Source organism: Pseudopodoces humilis, chromosome 1, assembly GCF_049639895.1.
Source record: "Pseudopodoces humilis isolate 2021_Gansu_Grassland_sample_001 chromosome 1, ASM4963989v1, whole genome shotgun sequence".
Lineage (NCBI taxonomy): Eukaryota > Metazoa > Chordata > Aves > Passeriformes > Paridae > Pseudopodoces > Pseudopodoces humilis.
The window spans coordinates 97,749,873-97,772,882 of NC_142200.1; the positions used below are offsets into that span (position 1 = coordinate 97,749,873).

General features: G+C 35.9%; 1 protein-coding gene across 8 annotated transcripts in view; it reads right to left on the reverse strand.

Annotated features, from left to right (window-relative positions):
* GOLGA4 (golgin A4) overlaps positions 1-23,010 on the reverse strand; it is a 72,649-nt gene that overhangs the window by 15,847 nt on the left and 33,792 nt on the right. For 7 of the 8 annotated variants that reach the window (XM_088051290.1, XM_088051276.1, XM_088051295.1 and 4 more), the window contains 11 exons: positions 22,682-22,780; positions 22,020-22,158; positions 19,116-19,303; positions 18,062-18,145; positions 17,106-17,253; positions 10,818-10,996; positions 9,641-9,772; positions 8,428-8,583; positions 2,243-6,321; positions 1,437-1,558; positions 390-520 (listed from right to left, as the gene is read on the reverse strand). In XM_088051290.1, the coding sequence (XP_087907416.1) occupies positions 390-520; positions 1,437-1,558; positions 2,243-6,321; positions 8,428-8,583; positions 9,641-9,772; positions 10,818-10,996; positions 17,106-17,253; positions 18,062-18,145; positions 19,116-19,303; positions 22,020-22,158; positions 22,682-22,780 (5,457 nt within the window). The remainder of the gene's footprint in view (positions 1-389; positions 521-1,436; positions 1,559-2,242; positions 6,322-8,427; positions 8,584-9,640; positions 9,773-10,817; positions 10,997-17,105; positions 17,254-18,061; positions 18,146-19,115; positions 19,304-22,019; positions 22,159-22,681; positions 22,781-23,010) is intronic. The other variant, XM_088051280.1, reaches the window with a different exon arrangement.

The following is a 23,010-nucleotide window of genomic DNA, read 5'->3' on the forward strand; positions in this document are numbered from 1 at the left end:
AGATAGAGTGATACTGCCCAAAAACACTGTATTTAAATCCTTATTAAAAACCAAACAAAAAACCAAAAAAGCTTAAAAAACAAAAACCAAAAGCTTAAATGTCACTCAGTTTTCTCATTCCAGTCTGGTACACAAACTGCTCAAGGATGTAAGGACTTAGCCATCTAATTTCTATTGAATGATCAGAGTTAGGGCTTAATTTCTGATGTTCTTTCATGTCCATAAACCACAGAAACAAATATCTTAATTGCAAGCTAGGTCACCAGAGGCATCAAGTGAAATTCAAGTGGTAAGACCTTTACTAGAAAGATCTAGTTTTCTGTCTAGATATGCAATCACAAAGGAGTTATTTTGAAATTAGGTAGTCATATCAATTTTGAAAAAGGTACCTCAAGGATTTCTTCATATTTTTCCACAGTTCTTTTTAGATCATCATCTTTTTCAACTATTATTTTTTGCAGCTGTGTTGTCTCTATGTGATGATTTTCCATCAATTCATTTTCTACCTCCTGAGCTTTACCTATAAAAAAAAAGTTAGGCAGTATTAAAAAAAGCTTTTTTTTTTTTTTTTTTTAAGTAAGTCATAACAGTATCTAGAAAATGCTTTAAAGTAACTATAAGGAAAACTTGCCAGGAAAAATAATTTTTTCACACTATCAGTTACTATTATGTCCCTTGATCCTTAACATGTATGAAATTTGTTGTCTGCAGTTTGATACCTGGAGCAATCTTTTTCTACCTGGTGCTGCTTTTAGTTTCTAGAAGATGACAACCAATATTTGTCAACTAATTTTATCTCCTATTCTATCTAGAGACATGATTGAAACTTTTGCAAAATACAAAATATATTGTACTCTAGTTATAACCACATTGTGTTAGAATCAGACATCATACCCAGATGGCACCTGTTAGTCGTTAGAGAATGAAGTCCGCAAGATGCAGCTAAGAAAACGCAATTCTGCTTCTCAGATGGACCTAATTTTCTCTAAAAGGCACTCTCCAGGTGCCACGTATCCAACAATGGAATGTTAAGGCTTGTACTACTGGAGACAAAGTAGCATTGCAATGGAAACTTACCAATGCACTTTCATCTTCAAAATTTTACTCTCATTTTCTTTTCTTTTATATGTATGCCAGAAAGATAGGTACCTATCGCTATCATGGGTAACTCTTGCCATGGCAGATATAAAGAGTCCTAGATCAAAGATCCATCCTCCAGAACAGCTACATATGCATTTTCCTAATTGTACTACAATAGGAATATTTAAGTTATTTCCTGAGCAAGAGAAGTTCTTTCCCTAAGTTCTCTAGACATTCATAAAACACGTTGTGTTTATCACAGTCACAGGTAAAATCACTCCCCCAAAACAACAATAACTAAAGATTCAGTTCTCTGACTATTTTACTGATTATGGTTATATTAATATTTCACTTACTGATTGTCTCTTTTACTGCTGTTTCCAATTCTCTCTCTTTTTGAGCCAGCTGAGTGTTGAACTCTCTTATTAACTGCTTTAAGGTGGAGTTGTGCTTTAACTCAATGTCTTCATGTTCACATCTGTAAAAAAAAAAGTCAAAACATACAGCAAGGAAATATAACGTTTAAAGAGTGTGCAAAAACACAAGGCAAGACTAGAGATGTGAGAATTTCTTCAAAACTATTTTAGAATGGGATGGTTTTGAATTATATTAATTCTGTGAGATTCAGAGAAGATTTTTCTTTCTCTCCTATCTAATTCACCTGGTAGGCATAGGTGTTTCATTTAAAAACAGAAACTGAACACTTTCAAAGATACGGAGTTTTTGCTGAGGAAGTTGAAGAACTGGAAGAATATGCCATAAAAAGAACTTCTAGGCAATTTTTAGAATTGCTTGAGAAATTACTAAGATTGAACAGTACACCACATTTTGTGCAAAACATATGAACAATTATTGATATCATCTGTACATGAAGCTCTCAGTACTAAGTTTTAATAAATTTGTTTCTTGTTTGAGAAAAATAGAATTTTATTACATGCTTCAGCAATGCTGAAAATTACCATCACTGAAACAAATCAGAATGGCATTACTCTGCCAAACATCAAAACTCTTTTGTTTCTCTAAGTCTATTTAGAACAATCAAAGAAAAATATCAGTCATTATTTCCTTGTTGCAAACTAAGCTTTAGAAAAGTATTCTGGAAGTTTTAGTGTATAGAGATAAAATACAGTAATGGTAACACGAACAAGAACAAAGAATTTACCTGATCTTCTGCTCCATTTCCTCTAAGGACTCCTTCTTTACTATGTCAAGCTCTTGCTGATGTTCCTTTCGCAGTGTACGTATGTCTTTTTGAAGATGATTCACCTCTTTGCGTAGTTTCTGTTTCTCTCCTTCAGTCTCTTCCAGTTTAGTCTGTAAGTCCTTCTGCTGGTTCTGCAAATCAACTAGTAACTTCTGCAGCTCCAAAACAGACCTGGCCTTTTCTTCAGCACTTTCCTCAAAAGCTTTAAGACTGTCATTTCTTTCATCCAACTGTTGCTGTAGACATTTTAGCTTTTCTTCATATCTTAAACTCGTATCTTCCATCTCAATCTTATGTACTTCATTTTTCTTCACTATATTATTTTCTAACTCTTTTATCTTCTGTTCTAAAGACTGACTGACTGCCTCCTTTTCCTGCATTTTTTTCTGTATATCTCCAATTATATTCTCCATATCAAGGTATTTTTGTTCTTTAACTTTCAATTCTTCCTTACTGTTTGCTAAAACACCACCACAACAAGCATGTTCATCTGCTAACAATGAATATTTTTTTGTTTGCTCCTCAAGTTCTTTCCTGAGACTTTCGGTCCTAACCTGCTCTTCCTCATGGCTCTTCTCAACACATTCTAGTTTTTTAAGGAGTTCTTTCTGTTTGTTTTGGAGTTCTAGATGACAGTCATTACTCTCTTGTTGCTCCTTCTCATACTTCTGTAATAACGCATCTTTCTCAGTTAAGTCCTTCTCCAGCATCTGCATTTTCTCTTTGTACGTCTGCTGGACACTCTCAAGTAAGGTTTTTTTTTCTTGTTCTACAGCAGCTTTTACATGCTCTACTTTTTCCAGCATCTCCTTCTCTAATTCTGTGGAATCTCTTGTTGACTTAATTTTTTCTTCTAATGACTCAATTTTGGCTTCTCTCTCCCGTAATTTCTGCTCCAACTTTCTTAATTGATCCTCCCTATCTTGCTTAAATTGCTGTTCCTTTTCTTCCATCTGAGACAGTAATTGCTTTCTAATAGAACCTATTTTTTGCTCTGCCTTCTTTTTCAGATCAGCCAGCTTAGTGTTGTTCTCTGCATTCAGTCTCTCTTCTAATTCTTTCAGTTCTTCCTCTTTCCTTTTAAGTACCACTGACTTCATTTGATCAAATTCCTTCTCCTTTGCTTCAAAATCAGCTTTCAGTGAACCTATTTGCTTCTCAAGATTAAGCACTTTTTCTTCAGCCTTCTTAAATCTATTTTCTTTTTCAAAAGCCACCTTCTCTGCCTGATGGAGTTGCAAAGCTATTTCTTTTTTCTCTGTATTTTTTTGTTCATTACACTTTTTAAGTTCCTCCACCAAGGAATCATTTTCTAAAACTTTCTGAGCAATGTCTTTTTCTAGTTCAGCAATTTTTGCTGCTTGTTTCTTTAACTTTGAGGTTAACTGACTTTCTTCCTTTTCCCTCCTGTTTTGCTTTTGTTCCAATTCACTTTTTAAACTATCAAGATTCTTGCTTTGTTTAGCCAGCTGTTCCTTCAGTTTATTTAGCTCTTCATCTTTTTTACTGGCTTCAGCATTGCTTAATTCAAGTTTGCTCTGCAAATCTTTGATGGTATCATGATTTTGTGTAAACCTGGTTTGCGCTTTCATCTTCCACTCTGACAGCTGCGCAGTGCAATGATCTATCTGATCAAGAGCTGATGCTTTTTCTTGACTCAGCATCTCAATTCTGGATGATAACTCTTCTACTTGATTTAACAACTGCAACCGATCCTCTTGATGTTGTTTGCTTAACAGAGATATGGCTGCTTCCTTCTCTGTTAAACTTACTGTGCTTTCAAGTCTAACATTAAGGTCAGTAACTGTTTTGTTGAGAGCAGACACTTCAGATTGTTTTTCCTGGAGCTCTTCCCTCATTGATGTCACAGCATTGATATTTTCAGATAACTCTTTCCTCAGCTGTGTTATGCAAGTTTCTTTCTCTGATGCTGCTTGTTGCTGATGTCCTCCCTCTTTCTGCAATTGTTCCTTTTCTTTCATGAGTCCTTCAATATCAGCCCTCATGGACATAATTAAATTGTCCTTCTCCTGCAGTTCTTGCATTGACTTTTGCAAAGAAGTAGTAGCAGCAGAATGATGCTCAGTTATTTCTCTAAGTTGAGCTTCTATTTCAGTTATTCTATTTGTTTTCATTAATATTGCTTCTTTAACTTTTGCAGTTTGGCGCTCACAATCTGCAATTTTACTTATTACTATGCCAATTTTTTCACTACATTTTTCAATTAATTCATTGCCTTTAGTTTGCAATGAAGCTTCAGCACTCTTCCAAGCATCCAACTGGGCTGTAAGTTCTCCTGACAACCTTTTAAACTCTGTTTCTTTTAGCCGAATTGCCTCTATTTTTTTCTCGTAATTTTCATGATCTTTATACTGAGAAGACTGCACAGTCTGGAGTTTCTCTTCAAGGGTTCTCAGTTTATCAGCCAGCTCAGTAATTGTGGCTTTGTCCTTCTCTTCAACTGCTTTCTGTTTACTGAGCTGTTCCTGAAGTCCTGTCTGCTGTTTCAGGGACTGTTTAAGATCACTTTCCAATTTTTTCAACTGTGTTTTCAGGTCACTTTCCTTATCTGACGAAGCATTCACCTTAGCCATTGACTGCCTTAGCTGTTCTTGCAATTCCTTCAGGCACTCTTCCCTTTTCACTTGCTCTTCCTTCAGCTGGGTTATTTCTGTTCTGAAGTCCTCCTTTTCAGCACTGAAGATGAAAAGCTTCTGTTTCAGGTCTCCAATTTCCTGCTCTTTCTCTTGTATTTTCATATCATGTTCTTCCTTGAGCTCTTCAATCTGCTGATTAAGTTTCTTTTCCCAGCTTTGGTTTACTTCTTCCAATTTCCTCCTGTGGTCCTCAGCGAGACTGTCTAGTTGCTCTTTTTGATTAGATTCCAGTTTTGACACTGCATCATTTATTCCAGATGAGCTAGCATGTGCCATTTCCAAAATTTTAGTATTGAATTCACTCTCTTTCTGACTGAATTCTAACTGCTTGTTTTCAAGCTCTTTTTTAAGTTTAGCTTCTTGCTCAGCAAGTTTATTTTTGAAAGTCTCCTGCATATCTTTTGATTTCTGTTTCATTTTCTCTACTTTCTTCTCCTGACATTTCAGTTTACTTTCATACTCTCCTTGTAAAGCACTAGTTCTCTCCTCTGCAGCTAACAACTTCTTTTTAAGCTCTTCCACTTCCTTGTTCTGTAACTTCTTCATGTTCTCCATTTCATTTTCCTTCTCAGTCAGACTTCTCTTCATCTCATCAGCCTCTCTTTGTAAGTCCTTCAATTGACATTCATACTGCTGTGTTAGAGTGGTTACTTTCTGTGTATTTTCACTGCTATGCTCCTCTAGTTTTGGAGGCATTTGGACAAGTTCAGCTTCAGATCTTTCTGCAGATTCCTTCGTTTTCCGTTCATGTGCTTTTAACTCCTCCAAATGTCTGTCTTTCTCCTCCAGTGACTGTTTGAGCTTGTTGAGTTCCTCTTTGAGTACCTTCTCAACACCTTGAATAGACACTTCATGCTCTTTTAACATTGTTTCAATCACTTCATTGTGCTGTTTCCTCTCTTCTTCCAACTTTCCTTCCATCTCTTGCTTTGCTTCATACATTTTATTATTTAATTCTGAAAGTTCTTGCTCTAAACCATGATGTCTTTTTAGTGCTTCTGATAGCTCAGAAGAGAGTGCTTCTAGTTCTGTTTGTTTCACATCAAGCTTTTCTAATGTTTTTTCATTCATCTCTTCTATGTGTGCGTGGAAAATTGTTTCTTTCTCTTTCAAAATGGTTTGTATCTCTTCTTGATGTTTCTCTCTTATTTTTTCTATTTCAGTTATTTGTTGTTGCTTTAAAATTTCAAGTTTTTCTGTCCAAAGCTTTTCTTGCTGCTGTTTCACATTCTCCAGTTCTTTATTGTGTTTTTCAACCATATCATTGATTTCCTTACTGTGCTGGTATTTTTCAGACTCTATGAGAGTATTTAATTCCTCTGACTGCTTTCTGTCATCTTGCGAATACTTTGTAAGAGAACTTTCCAGTTCAAGAATCCTCTGTTAGAATACAGTTTTAAAAGAATATGAATATTCAAAAGGTAACAATTGGATTAAATTTTTTTGAATCTTACCAGGTTCACATAACTACAGGTCACTTATTTCATTCTTTTTAATGAATGTCAACTTTTTCTATAAGCCTTTCATTCATCTGATTTGTTCTCATTTTTGTTTCCATTATGGGGAGTTAGTTAATAAAAAACTTTCTATTTCATTGCAGTGAAAATAAACACAAAAACTTGAAAAGAATGTAACTAATTCAAATAAAGTTAAGTAATGAGATATTTATGAGAAATATGTTGCATTTTCTTCCTTAACTAAAATACCAATATATAGGATTAAAAATATAGGGAATTTACAATAGTATTATGGAGTTTTGTACCTGCCTACTGATTTATCATAATTCTACCTCCAATGGAAATGCTGCTGTAAAGCTTCAATGCTTCTATAGACAAAACTTCCGTAATATCTGGGAGTAGTGGAATAATGCACAAACTTGCATTAGCAGATAATACAGTCTTACTCATTACATAAAGCAAAGGACACGTCAAAATTTTAAGCATGTCTTTTTGCTTACTGTGGTGGTGCATTCCCTCCCTCCTTTTCAGGCTGCACTGATATCTGAGAAATGCTCCTTATGCCTCAACCTTGAAAAAACAGCACCTGAACTCACCTCTTCCCGACCTTATCAGAAACCCCGTCTATTCCCAGGAACTGCTGCTGTCTAACGAGCTTGGGTTTTCCTTACAAACAGCACTGGAAACTATTTTTCTTGCCTGAATGGCGTAACATCCCTGTTCTCACACTTTCAAAGAAAGTGCCAACACAAACTGGCCAGGATGGAACATTGTTATGACTAAACTCCTGTAAACAGCAGTCCAAAATAGGGCCCTTTGAGCTCTCCTGGACCACAGCAGGCTGCAAACAGCAATCTCCCTCTGAGTGGGACACCTGTCAGAACTAGCAAACTCTCAAGATTTTCAGATTCAAGATACTCAGAGGATTGACAAAATATGACAAATACTGGGCCACCATCCTCACTCCTTGAGGCTCAACTCTTCACTCACTGGGGAGATGCAAAGACATCCAAGGTGAGTATTTCACCTTTGAGGGGAATTTTTCACAGATACCTTGCTTGCACTAACTCTTTAAGTCTGTGTGCATACACACATGCTATATGAACATATGCTATAGCAAAGCTAGGAGAAATGCTGACTACTTAGATTTTGAAGCACCTAAGGTATCTATGTAAGTTAGACCTGCAGTAAGGTTAAGCCATTAACTTATAAGCTATGTGGAATGCTGCTAAGTGTTTTCTTTGCTAAGTTGGTAATTTTAATTTATAGGTTAGACTAAATGCTGTCAAATGTTATTCCTCTGCTGAATTGTTAAGGTAACGTTGTAAGGTATACGTTAAGTGTTATTCCCTTGTTAAATTGTTAAGTTTAAGGTATAATTTGAGTTAAAGTACTCTCAAGTTTAAGTGCTGTTAAACTTTTCAGCTGTATTCCTTTTCATCTCTGCTCTCACTGTCCTTGTCACATACACCTAAACGCACACACACCCCCTAGATAGTTCTCAGTTCATTTCTGTTTGATTGCCTGGATTTTCTTTGGCTTTCCTGTATCTTGCTTTTCCTTAGTGTACTTTAACTGTCCTGTAAGTAGTAGAGCGAATCTTGCTAACAAACTTTGTTGTGCTGTCACTTAATATTAAATCTGTCTTTTAGGGATACCCTTGTGCTGATTTTTTTAAGTGATCTCAAACACTTGTTTGTAACACTTATTAAAGTACCCTTAAAAGCATCTGAAAGGTAGCAGTACCCAGAAATTAAACAGCCTGAAATTTAACTCCTCTTTATAACATACCTAAAAATTAAGTAGATTGATACAAATTCATACCCCACACCATGGTGAAAAGTGAATGTATTTCTATATTTTGCTACCTAATTTTATATAAAACTAGGGACTGCAGAATAGCATGGCATTATATTAAGCTTTTGTCACTTTAATCCCACAAAACCCAATCACAACAAATCACCATTTGTAAACCTGTCACAGTAAACACATACTTGTAAATGCTTAGTCTTTTGGAATCTTTACTCACAGTTCTACAAGTCTCTACTTCTTGATGCATCTTATGAACTTTCTTGTCACACTCAGACTGTATGGCTTTCTTCTGCAGCTCTAATTCTTCTAAGGCTAGGGATTCTTGCTGCTCTCGCTCTTGAAGGGCTTTTAAGCACTCACTCTGATTTTTTTCCTGCATGAAGAAGTACAATTAAACGATAAACTATAAATATAGTCATCACACCTTCAAGAACATTATGATAGGATATTTTCAAATCAGTTAACAGGAGTCATACACTAATCACCTTTATTTTCTACACAAAAACACATGGAGTTTGTATTTCATCTGTGAAAACATAACTGTAATAAATCACTTCCTTTTTTTTCTTGGAAACCATTTGTCTTTGCATGAAAAACAATGCAATCAAAGCCTTCCATTTTGGTTTGTTTAGCACTATTAATTGAGAGTAACAAATAACATCTGAGAGGAATTAAGTTGTTCTCACTTGCTTTCACTGCTAATACATTTTTAAGCTTCTATTTCTTACAATTAAGAAAGTAATCTGTGAAACAGGTAGAAAAATATATTCAGGACAGGGCTGTCAAAGCCTCTCAGTCCTAGTCACTATCCATCTTGGAGAGGCACAAAAACCAATCCACTATTTGTAACAGATATATATATAGATGATATATATGCATATATGTTACAAATATATATCAGCTATTTAGGCAAAATTACATTATTATCGATAGTGGATTACAGTTCATGAAAAAGTGCAAAGAATACCAAAATTTTTCCAGTTTGATCTCGAAGAAAATGTTTTTTCTGATGTCAAACACTAGGAATAGTTAGCCCTGTTCACATAACACAATTCAACAAGACATAACTATACACTTTCAAACAGCCTCATTTTTCATACTTTTACTCTAGTTGCTGGAGCTGATTGCTAATGATCCATAGGAAGATGCTAAAAAAACAAGTCTAAAAATAATTAAAAAAAATAAAAATAGTTTCTATAAGACAAAGCTGATATGAACCACTAATAGTGGTAAGTTATCATTATTCAGTCTGGATCATTGCAGCTGCTCTATTTTCATATTGCTGAAGTCTCTGAGCTTTTTGACTTTTGGAGAGCACTCCTATCTTTGAGCGTAGAAGGCCTCTCACTGTGGAATAGTGTCAACCCAACACTTCTAGTCCCAACTCACACTTAGAGAAATGTCTTTCTGTGTATTTTAGGTTTACTTACAAGAGCTGCCTTCATCTTCTCCTGGAATACCTTTTCTTGAGCCTGCAATCTCTCATTTAGCTCCTGATCTTTGGTAGCCAGTTCTTTTTTATGGATTTTTTCTAGTTCAGCAACTCGTTCCTCTGAAGACTTCTGTGAATCAAAGTAAAAAAAAAAAACTCATTTCAAAATATTAACTAACAAAACACTTTCTATTTTTTCTTAATAAGGAAGTAGTGCAACAGACAGAAGAAACCAGAACCATCTATTTCCTCCCTTTGAATAAGTTATGATCACTTAGTGCTTAATATTAAGCCCTAACAGTTCTTATTTTCAAGCCTGAAGTTATCCATCTTCCTTCTCAAGACTTTCATAGTTGTACTAAAGGAAACACCGTATTTTCTAAAGACTCTTCTTCCCAGGCAATCTTAGTGTATTCAGATAAAACGTGATAATACACTGGAAAAGGAACTTTTTTGTAGCTTTCCCAGTATTCTTATTTCATAAGCCAGAAAAGTCAAGTGGTGATACTCTATGTAGACAGTTACCTACGACCTACATTCATGCTTCATGTAAAAATAATGTAAAGCACGTCAGTCGTCCTCTTAAAGCATCAGTGTATTCTCTTAGAAAAATTACTACCATTATGAATGTCAACACAAGAATTGTAACTCAAGGGTGTTCAAATTTACAGCTTTGCAAGACATGTGAAGTACTCCAGCAATTTGTACCTAAATACACCAGATGAAGCAAATTATAGAAACTTTTGACCAGCAAATAATATGACAACAAGTTCTTAAACACATGTACATTTGTACATGTAAATATTTACACATACTCAGCTAGGATAATGATTAAAAGCTAAAAGTGATTAAAACCCAAGATCCTGGTGGAGATGTGTGAGCTTCCTGCCATTAATCTCTTCTTCTTGTCCCTGTTTAATGTCTCAAGTGTACTTCTAATAAATAATTTAATTAAATACTGTAAAGCAAAGAGTAATACTATTTATCATTAATGAACTGATTTAAATTGCTGGAGAAAAAAAATCTATGAGGAGCTTTCTCTTTTTCATTAAGTAAATCTTTAAATCACAGAAAATAATTTTTATAGGTTTTCTTAATTAGCAAAAGCTTTATAACAGAGTTCTGCCATACTGATGCATTTTACAACAATGGCTTAATTGCTATAAAGTTTTTACCTTCATAATCTCAACCACCTCTTGTTTCACTCTGGTTAATTCCCGCTGAAGATTTACTCTCTCTTCTTCACTTGCCTTTTCTACTGCTTTAATTTTTTCATCCATTTCTGTCTGCAGTTTTTTCCGAGCTTCCTCTGTCTTTTGGGCAATACTTAGAGCCTTCTCAAGCTCTTCAAAAGCTGCCAAGAAAAAATGTACATGATAAGTGAGAAATAACTGTATATTTTGATAGAAGTATTTCACAAAAAGAGAAAAATTAACTTAGGAATTCATCAAGAATTCACATGTTCATTTTCTAGAAAGGAAAGAGAACTGACAAATAGATGTGAATTTCTTCCAATACATCCTGTAGCTTCTATTTCTTTGCCTAAAATCACTATAATATGCATAAACAATATTAATGAATGAACTATAACACTGCTCCCTATACCTGCTGAGTAAACTTTGAAGAAGTGGAAAATAGTTGCACAAAGAAAGGTAATTCACACTAAAACAAGCAGACAGAAACAAAACAAGAGTGACTACTATACAAGTCAGTTATTAGTGGGTCATGAAGAGTTTCTCCTGAACAGAACACTGATGTATAATACAAGGCACTTTACATACCTCAGAGTAACTCCAAACTCTAAAACCTAGAGAATCGTTTCTTTAAATTGTGTTTCATAGCGTCCACAGAGATGACTTTGATAATTTCATTATCTCACTATTTACATTTAATGTCCACTTCTACCAGTGTAGTAGCTGAGTGTTAAGAAGACTGTCTGGCACTTCTAACTTCACAAATAAAATGTAAAAATAACAAAAATTTAAAAGTTAAGATTTGCCCCCAAATAATTTGAATGGCTATAAGTTGTTTCAAAAGAAGATTCAAGCTGCAGTACTGAAATTAATTTACTCTTGCACAGGATACACAAATCCACTGAAACACATTTTAATTTACAAAACAGAAGCAATAATTCCACAGCTTCATCTCATGCTAAGGAGAAGTATTCTAACATGCTTTATTCACTTCATATATAGTAATTTAGATATAAAAATAAAACCAAATAAATTCCAGTACTGTGAGCTTGTTTATTTATTCAATACCCCTAAAACTCACTACAAATGATGCCAGAATCTATACAGAATTATACAAGACTAGAGTTTAATCACTATTAGGGAAATCTCTTTTCCTGAATGGATCATGAATGTGGAAAACCCCTGCAACATCTTAGAAAAATTCAGTCTCAGAACACTCTTCTATATATGTTATGTTTGCATAGCAGAATTATGGCAAAACACATCTGTAAAATTCAAAATCACAATACCAGTATCAAGACTGCAACTTATCAGAGCAAACCCCCTAAAAATATATTATTCTATTATACCCTGGACTATTTGGACTCTATTTTGCAAGGAAACAGAAAAAAAAAATAATTTTTGAAGTGTTATTTGGCATGCTAAGCTTTGTTCCAATAAATTCTGCCCCTGAAAGAAAATCATAATAGACTCACATATCTCTAGTTTTTTTTATTCATCATTAGTTAGTAGGCATTCACAGCAGTTATTGCAATCTTTGCTTTTTTGAAATTATCTTTAATAACATTCTGCCATGTGTTTGAGAAGTGAGCAATAATTTCCATTCCACAGCTTTTGATAACATTGATAACTCAAGATTTTAACCACAGTCTGTATTTTTGAGGCAGTGCTGCAAATACATTTTCAAGTAACTTAATTTCATAAAACAGGATTCACCCAAATTCTGACCTTTTACAGAATTTTCTTCTGTTTTTTGAGGAAGCCTTTTTCTGACTACTCACAGCAACAGTCATGTTTTAAGGCAAAATGAGGCTGTCATTGGCTCTGGCAATACCAAAGCAGACCAATGTATCCACTCCTGGCTCTGCTTAAATGCTAAAACTATTACAAAGAATTAAGATCACTGGAGATTATTTCAAGCAGGAAAACAGTCTAAAATGTAATACAACCATGCACAAGGCTTATAGCTCCTTATTTTGCACAGTTCTTCACAGCCCTATCAAGGCATTTGCCATCTGCAATCTGCAGGACTCAAGTTCTCCCCCCTTGCCACACCAGGCACAAGTTGATTATGAATACAGCCTGCAGAACTGTGGTTGTAGAATGGTAATGACTTCCCTGATGCTCGTCTCATTCCTAGCAAAAGCAGGCCAAGCAAAACTGGTGAAGTCCTTCAGTATTACAGCATCATCTTCTTTCAAAACCAAACAAAAAACCAACTAAACAAGCAAACAAAAATATAAAAAAACCAACAAACTAAAAAACCCCACAAAAACAACCTCACCCTACGGACCTTTGCACAGCATAGCTTGAAACTAAAACCTGCAAGTAGAACATTAAGTTATTTCACTTTTCCACACACATTTTCTGATTCTTGTTTCTGAGCATCATGCACATTGTTTTCATTTGAGAAACCTGTTACTTCTGCAAAAGGAAACAGAATACATTTGCCATAGCCCACAGATCAGCCAAAGAGAAGATCCAGGTTCACAATAGGACTGACTACTGATATGGAATTGCTGAGCAACATGCAGTACAAAAGCTGCATCACCATAATCACAAGCAGGATGCTAACACAAAAACTAGACAAAAGCTGATGGTTAAAAAGCCAAGAGGCTATGAAAGCACATAGAAGCAATATTTCACAGAAACACAGTTAGCTCTCTAAAAGTTAAATTATATGCATCTCAGGCACATTTAGCCCTTAAGGAAAACAGAATATTTTCATTCAAAGTAGTTTAGTGTAGCTAGACACAACCAAGTTTCAAACCAGCAGAGGGCTAAACTATCATCAAGCAGACAGAATGTGGTCTCCATTATCACGGTTACTTTTAATCTGTGAGAGATTTTAATTCTACAATGTATCAAAACATGAAATAAAGTCCATGTTTTTATTCAAATACACCTACTCTGAATGCAGAGAGTAAAGGCACTGCCTCCGCATTCTTCTCCAGCCTGCAGCACTTTGCTCAGGGAAGATCTTTCAATCAACTATTGGCTGAATGAAGTCTCACTAAGGCACATTAAGAAATCAGAAATAGAAACAAGCACACCAACAGAGTCTCAGGTGAGTCCTGCAAAACCCCATTCATGTGACAAAGCCAGACAAACTGAAAACTTTCCTGTGCAGTATGTAAATCACAAAAAAATGAGTCTGAGCACAGTTTAAGGAGTGCAAGGTTTGCAAATCCTTTTTTTATAAAACATGTGCTGGAGAGTTGACTGTTTTACCTAGGCCACTCCAAAGTACCAATCTCAGTTCCCTTCGCCTTGCCCCTGCCATCCAGAGGTGCGCTGCAATGCCGTCTCGTTTCCTCTGCTGGCGCCACACACCTTTTCTCTTTGCCAGCAGTGCCTCCTAGTGCCAAGAATTGTGAAGGAAGCAAGCCAGCTTTGTAAACCAGCCAGCAAAGAAGGGGTTACAGGCGCAATTTCTGAGTGCTGAGAGCAGGCATCATGTCCAAATCTTGAAAAAAAGGTTGAAATCATTCCTGCAGCTTTGTGCATCTAGGCAGGATTTTAAATGTACAATCCAGGCCTTTTTTTTTTTTTCACTGAAGAAAGATGCTAAGGATATGTTAATTAAGCTTGCAAAATAAAAGCTGCCTACAAATAGGATTTGTTTTCTGAAGACTTTGGTTGCTCACAGAATATAAATGAGTCAGTAATCTGCATCCTGAGAAGTCAAAGTACTTATGCTAGGTAATCTCAGGATAAAGAAACTTAAGTTTACCTGGAAATTTACAAATACTAAAAAGATCTCTGTTGAAGTAAAAAAAAAAAATGTGTTGAAGTTACCTCAAGTAGAAGTGCCTGAGAAGCACAGGATTTACTTTTTAGAACACAGTTCAAGCACCCAATGTGTGATGTAAAAAAAACAGAGACCTTACCCCAGTCCTGTTCATACAAGGCTTGGGAAAGGCACCATGAGTCACTTATTGGCATGTGTGGATGCACAAAAACAAGATGCTCTGTAAGATTTCAACATAATGTACCTCTAACTACAAAAAAAAAGGTACTTCAACTGGGGAGACCAAGTTACAATTCACACAACACAACAAAAAACAAGCATACGTATCTTTTCACTATTTCATTACACAAAAATGCATTCACATTAAATCAAACACTAGAGCAATTCACTAAAGTCCTGATTTACAAAGAAAAATGCCAGAGATGTAACAATAGGCAAGCTGACAGAAAACTACACCACTTTTTAGCCACCAAGCAGCACTACAAAAGTAAATTTCAAGTGTACTGTGCTTATCCTTATTTTGCTATAAAGTAAATGAAATCAAAATTTCTACTTCATTCCATGAATTTAGCTCCTCACTAAACCATGATACAGAAAAAGATGTCTAGAATTGAACAGTCTAGATGCAGTTCTGTGCCATGTGGTTTCTGACGACCCCAGTAGAGCAAGGAGGCTGGACCAGAAGACACACTGGTCCATTCCAACCTTACCCATTCTGTGGCTCTGTGAAAGTCACCTCACATTAACTATCCAAAAACCAGAACTTGAAATGTTAACCTCAAATACATGAAATTGCCCAATTCATAAAATCATTACAACTCCAAGGTTGCAGCCTAAAAAGCAATTTCAGGCTCTCCTGGTATGCAAAGCAGTTTTCTCAAATAATTTAGTTGAACATTGTATATTGAACTAGATTGTAGATTACAACTAACATTGTAGATTACAATATTTTTGGAACATATTAAACCAAGGATGTAGAAAAATCTAATAAACATCACCTTACAATCTGTCTTAAAAGGAGTGTTAACTAATTTTCCAAGGGTTACAACACACATATATGCATGCTTAAAAGATAATAATAAATAAATGCACTCAAAGGTAAAGTTGATACTTATGCACTGTAAAATCAACCAAAGTACTTGAAATTTTTATTTAAAAAAGAGCACATTTAACACACAAATCTTCCCCTGGAAAAATAGTGTACTCAACACAACACTCATTCAAATTAAATTACTTCTCATTACAACAGAAAGTTTTCCATTTGTCTATAGGATCATTTCTAACCTGATTTCAGCTTCTGGCCAGGCAAACTTGAAGAAATTACTGTATTAATTAGTGTGTGTAGATAGTACATTAATAATTCGTAATTGTTTCTCCTGCCTCAAAAAACACTATTGCGAACAACTATGACAATAACTTCCTATCTACAGAAGTATTAAAAGGCTCTTCACCTTCTTTTTTTAATCATGAAGAGCTTCCTGGTCTCCCAGTACCAAACAAAATACAACTTTAGCAGGACTGACAGACTTCTGAATTATGAATTTCCAGAACTAAAAGGAAATATGCAACCTTGAAGGGATAGGAGAGGAAGGCATCTAATCAAAATGTTTGTTATCTTCACAAGATGGATGCTCCAGCTGCTTTTCTGCATAACAGCAGAATGATCTATCCAAATTAATCTTTAAAATTGCAAGTTCTAATCTAAATCTATATAGACTTAAAATAAACCACTGTGAACTGTATTGTTTGAACCTGTCATTGCTTTTTAGGGAAAGAAAATATGTAGAATATTTTATTCAAAGTAACACCTGAGCTTCTGCCAAAAGAGTGAGCTTCTTTACATGCCCATGAGAACAAATTCAATTATTCTAAAAGAATTCTGATGTAGTACAAAACGTTTTCACTGCTTAAAAAAGAATGGTTTAACTTAATTTCACGCAAAAGGAGAACTCCAAGCGCACATAATGTTACCTAATTTCCATAAAAAGCAAACTACATCATGTAACAGTTACATGAATGTTCCTCTGCTACAAGCCTGAAGCAAAGGAATTGCCACTGCTGTTTCACCTAAATCAGAAATGTTTCCATTAAAATAATTTAAAGGAAATGCTTACTATGGTTCTAACATTTTTACTTCTCCACAAACTCTTACACACACACACTACGTTTTCTATGTGAATTCCTGGTGGCATTATAATGACAATTTATAGGTAGTTTCAAGTTTCTCTTCTTAAGTTACACCAGAAGAAGACTCCATCAATCTTTTCTCCTACAAACAGGGAGGTACAGTTGGCTTTCAGAAGTTTCCTTCCTAATTCAGTTTTATTGGTAATAGACAAATCAGTCAAAAGCTACTGCCCAGAAATGAAGTTAGTAATGATGGCAGCATGGGTGATGTGTAGAGCAATAGAAAAAAAGCATCTCTTAACATCCATTCCAAACAGCAACTGTTGAAAAATGCCACACTGAAGCTTTCTGATGCACAAATGTGAAAGCCAATAATCTGTGTATATTCTTACCAGCTCTTTCAGATTTTTCTTTCTGTTCTTTTAATTCCTCGCCTTTTGTAGTCATTTGTTTGATTCGAGCACGCAGTTGGGCTATTTCCTCCTCCTTCATTTCCAATGTTTCATGCATTTGCCGCTTTGTCTCCGCAATTACCATGCCCTATGGAAAAGGCCCTTGTGATAAAAAGCTAGCAAATAAATAAGACATAAACCTGAAACAATTTCAAGCCAGGGCACAATTCTTGTCAGGAATAAACTGTAGCCTGTTATTACAAGACCAGAGATCATGGGATCTTTCTACGTCAGAAAACAGAAAATACTAACAAAAAGAAGATAAGAATAGGGATTATTTTTAAGAGTATCCAAAATTTGTCTAGTGGTGAAAAGAACTCCAGCAAACATGGACTATGCAAAAACTTCCTCTTCTAGTACAGCCACTTTCCTTTGAAACATGTATTCTGTAAACAAACCAAAACTAAAAGCATTGTAGAGTCTGTACTTCTCTTTTGAAAATACACCATACAATGTTAGTCACGCCACTGATGACACCACCAGAAGATACTCCAGATAACAAGACAGTGATTAAAAAAAACTTGTAAGGAGCTAAAAACTGAGAAACTCCATATGGTCTATCAAAAGTACAGTTACTTTACTGGTTATTTTAAAATTAAATTAATTATATCTCATCTTCATTTGTATTTGGGATTTTTTTTTGTTTTAGAGTTGTCATCAAGGAGTGTATTCAGTATGTCTGCTTCATTCTAAATAATATCATATGGCAGTATTAAGTATGACCTAACAGACATATATCTTATGGTATATATACAATAAAATTCTTAAGTAGCTTAAATTACTTGTTTATTAAAACATAGATGAAACCATCAGACCATTAAAACCAGTTTCTAATACCAGAAGCCAAATATTTCGTGTTTTAAACAATCTTCCTCAAAACCTACAGGTTTGTTTACCTTGTCTTGTTCTAGCTGTTCAATCAAATTCTTTGCATCACGTAGCTGCGTAATCAGTTTAGTCTTCTCAGCCATGTGAAGGTCCTAAAAAAAGATCCCAACCACAAGTTGGTTGTCAAACAGCTTAGCTTTGGCTCTTATCCTGCACTATGCCTTGGAGGAAGAACACAGAACACAATCGAGGGAAACTGAAGTGAGCAGTTTTAATTTACTTTCATGTCTCCCAGAGGTAGGCTGCCTTATGGCTTCTGTAATAATTCAGAGATCTGAAGGCTTTGTTAGAGACACTTGGAGGTCTGAGTTGCTAAAGAAAAACAAGAAATATGTCTAAGATTTCTGCTCTGTTAACTGCATCTGGGATTACAAGAGGATCTCAGCAATCCAACACAAATGACTGTTACTAGCCTTTCTCTAGAAGATATTATTAAAATACTCAAGTCTTTCAGTGCTTTTTCAAACCAGGCTAGTGCTCAGAGATGAAGACAGAGATGGAAATCTGATCTCCGTAACTAAAGATAAGTACAGCTATACTTAGCACATTTTCAGGTTTCACTACTATTAGCCACCTTACTTATGCCCCACACTCAGCATTAATGGTCTTAAAAGGAAAATTGAGCACAGTGTTAACTTATTAGCTTTGGGATTGCACTTATGTTCACTGTATTTTGATCTCCACTGTTTTGCCTTCCTTTTCTTTCTGTTAATTTACATAATTATTGCCTCATTCACTATGTCTTAAAGATTTAGCTCTGCTCCATTTTCTTCTGTCTTTTAAGACTGTCTAAGACAGTCTCTTTCTCACCCAAATTTCTCACAACAACTTATTTCTGATACCAATCTGATGGTTATTTATACAGTAAGGTTTCATACCCTACTTCACCACTCTAGAATAATTGCTGAGTGTATTGATTCCAAGTGGGTTTTGTACCTTTTTCTCCAAAAAAATAGAGGGACAATTTGTTTCATGGTCTGCCCTATCAATAAATTTTGGAAATACTGGAGTTTTTAACTTTAGTTTCATGGTTGCCCATAAAGCTAAGAGCATTTTCCATACCTTCATTTTCTCCAGTTCCTGAAGCCTCTCTTCCAGCTGTTCTTGAAGTGCCTCTTTCTCGTTGGTTAATTGGGCACAGGACTCCTTATGTGACCGAATAGTCTCCTTACAACGTTGCAGCAAATTCTCTTGGCGCTTCACCCTCTGATTAAGAGTTTCCAGAGTTTTAACAGAATCTTCATTACCCTCTACAAGACAGCACACCAACATTACCATATGCATGCCATTCCCAAAATGCAGATCTGCATTCATCATTCACAATGAAATGGACTCATAGGTCACTAAAAAAAGTTGCGCAAAGTCTGCAAAACTTCCGAGTTCCTACTGCAAGTGCCAGAAACATTCAACACATACACAGGCTAGTAAACACAGTCTTTCACACCAAGGTAGCTTACAAAACCCCAGTTACTTTATCAGATTCAAAACAAAGCTATTAATCAACAAGGTTTTTTATGTAATTAAAAAGTCATCATGATTTCTAAACCTGCCTGCTGCTACTAACAGAATATGCACAAGTAGGAAAAAATGTGAAGCAAAGCAAATCACACCTCTCAAGTGCCACACACACAGAGATTCTGGCTTTCTCAAGGCTGGGTATGACATTTGTTCTAAAATATCCAGGTTGGCAATACTACATTCAGCAGGATAAAGGTTATACTTAGTGTCTTTCTGAGTTGTACTCATAGAATCATAGAATGCTTTGGGTTGGAAGGGATCTTAAAGATCATCTAGTTCCAAATCTCTGCCATGGGCTGGGACACCTCACAACAGAACAAGTTGCTCAGAGCTCAATCCAGCCTGGCCTTTAACATTCATAGGATCGGACAGCCACAACTTCTCTGGGCAACCTGTTCCAGTGCCTCCCCACCCTCACAGTAAAGAATTTTCTCTAATGTCTATAATTTAAATCTATTCCATTTCAGTTTGAATCACTGTCTAACTAGCACATTTGGTAGTATTTTACTGTGTGCTTCTGCTCTGATGCTCTGGAGGCTGCTAGAGTATTTGGCATTGTACTGGATTTGCATGGCCAAGCTTCAGTAGCGGAAGGGGAGCTACAGGGTGGTTTCTGCAACGAGCTGCCAGAAGCTTTCTTCATGTCGGGCAGAGCCAACCCCTGGCAAAACTCCAAAGACAGATTTGATGCTGGTCAAGGCTGGACCAATTAGAAATGGGGGCAATGCCTCTGTGATAAAAAATTTAAGAAGAAAAAAAAAAGTTATTGTGTAGTTGTAATTGTGGCCAAAGAAAAGTAGAGTGAGAACATGTGAGGGAAACAACTTTGCAGACATGCAGGTCCATGGAGAAGGATGAGGTGCTCCAGGCACTGGAGCTGAGATTACCCTGCTGCCTGTGGTGATAACCATGGTGAAGCAGCTGTACCCCTGCAGCCTGTGGAGGACCAAGGAGAGGCAGAGATCCACCTGCAGCCCATGGAAGAGCCTGTGCCAAAGCAGGTGGATGCCTGAAAGGGGGCTGTGACCCCATGATAGTCCCATGGAGAGAAAAGCCCACTCTGGAGCAGCCTGTCCTTGAAGAACTGCACCCCGTGGAAGAGTGACCCACACTGCAGCAGTTTGGGGAGGACTGTTGCCTCTGAACAGGCTCACATTGCAGCACTGCACAGGGACCTGCTGCCCATGAGATGGACTCATGCTGGAGAAGTTAATGGAGAATGTCTCCAGTGGGAGGGACCCCATGGTGGAGCAGGGGAAGGACTCCTCTCCCTGAGCAGTGGATGAAACCACAAGTGACGAACTGACCATAAATCCCCATTCCCTGTCGCACTGCCCGTCTGGGAAAGGAGGTAGAGCTAGGTAGGAGAGAGGGGTGGGGGGGAAGATGTTTTTAAGGTTTTATTTTACTTCTCATTATCCTACTCTGATTTTATTAGTAATAAATTAACTTCATATCTCTAATTCAACCTTGTTTCGGTTGTGACAGTGTTTAGAGAGCAATCTCTTCCAGGCTTTATCTCAATTCATGAACCCTTGTTTAAATTTTCTGTCCTCTGTCCAGCTGTGGAGGAGAGTGAGAGAGCCATTTTGGTGGATGCCTGGAACACTACAGTCCAGCTGTGGAGGAGAGTGAGAGAGCCATTTTGGTGGATGCCTGGAACACTACAGTCCAGAGGCAGACTCATGCACAGAAAACATCTTGAATCACAATTTTTCATTATTGTCTAAGCTGTACAAAAACCATGGCACTAGATAAGAACATCTCTTGCCTAACATTTCATATCATCCCTTCAATATAAAAACCATAGCAGATGCTGAACAAATATAATTTCAAGATGTATGTTAACCCTACCTTTTATGAAGGGTACCAATGAAAGACACTTTTATTATTATATCAGCATTATAATGTCCTTTGCTCAATAATCATATATATATACAACACTGAGAATCCCATTAATTTAAACAACCTCTGGAGGTGAGGAACACTTAAGTTATTCAATAGCAGAAATATCAAAATTGATCTTTGTTTTCACCTTTTTTCTGATAAAACAAGATAAAAAAATCCCAAATTCACAAACAAAAAGATAGAGACTGGCAACTAATCTGGTCTCTGAACTCCTGGAATAGGTCCTCACTGATGGTGGACAGAATCTCTTAATTGCATTTGGATAGTAAGAACACCTACCAACAAAACAATAATTACAGTGTAGTTATCAATATTGACAAAGGAAAGACATACAGGATCTGAATTCTTATGAAAATTTAGTTTCTTAAAAGGGTTATCCTTTGTCCTCTAGCTGTCAGATGGTTTCAAAAACAGTTGTCTTCTTCTAGAAAATATATCCTTACATGATATGGTCAGCCCTAAATATTGTTACTGCATCATAAAGAACAGCAGGTATATTCCCCAAAATGTAAGGTCTCCTGAAAAAGCCACAATACCTACCATTGGTTCCTGGTTCCACAATATTTTCTGCACTGGCTTCTTTCGCTGGACTTTGAACTTGTGGTTCTGATTGGACATTTTGATCAGGCAATTCAGTGCTTATCTGACCATTCTGTAATCTCTGTTTCAGCAATGACACCTAAACAAAACAGTTCTTTTCGTTAAAAAAACTCCAAGGATTCTAAGCAGGTACTTTTTTAGTCTTCAAAACTAGAAAGAGTTAAATTAATTTTGATACTAGCAAGTAGAAAAAGGAAAAAAAATCTGTCTGAAATTTTTTATTATTTTTTTAAAGTCAAAATTATGCTTCCAATTATCAAAAAAAAATTACTATGGGTAGAGAAACAAAGACCAATTAAACAAAACACATTAATTTTGCTAAAGCAATTTCAGGTCAGGCATCTGCTAATGTTGATATCTTGATAACAAAAACATCACAAAGATATTTACGTGCAAATCAGTCAATCATATTTAAGATGAGTGAGATTTTTATAGAAGTATCCTGTACCACAAAGACACAATTTCTAGAAAACCCTAAATTCATAAGAAGCTTTACAACTTCAGAGCAATTATAATAAAACATAGATATGCATTATATATAGCTAAAAAGAAGAAGTAGGAAGAGCAGTTTTAAACAACATCTCCTGGGTAAACTATCATACCTGAGTTTGCAGGACACTAATAAGTTGATCCTTTTCTTCTAGGGAAGCATCAAATTCCTCTTGGAGATGTTTCTTAGCTTGTTGATCCATCTGAAGCTCCTGATAATATAAACACATCTCAAATGAATACTGAAATGTGAACTAAAAAGACTTAAGAAAATATTACAAAATAATATCTAAAATCTCTTTCATAGTTGGGATCCCAAACTACAACAGTAAAGTGTACATTTTTTTTACTATACAACATTCCACACAATATAATAAGAGCATCCAATAATATAAAATACCAGCATTAAAACAGCATCAGTCTAGATATGATGCAAAATTAT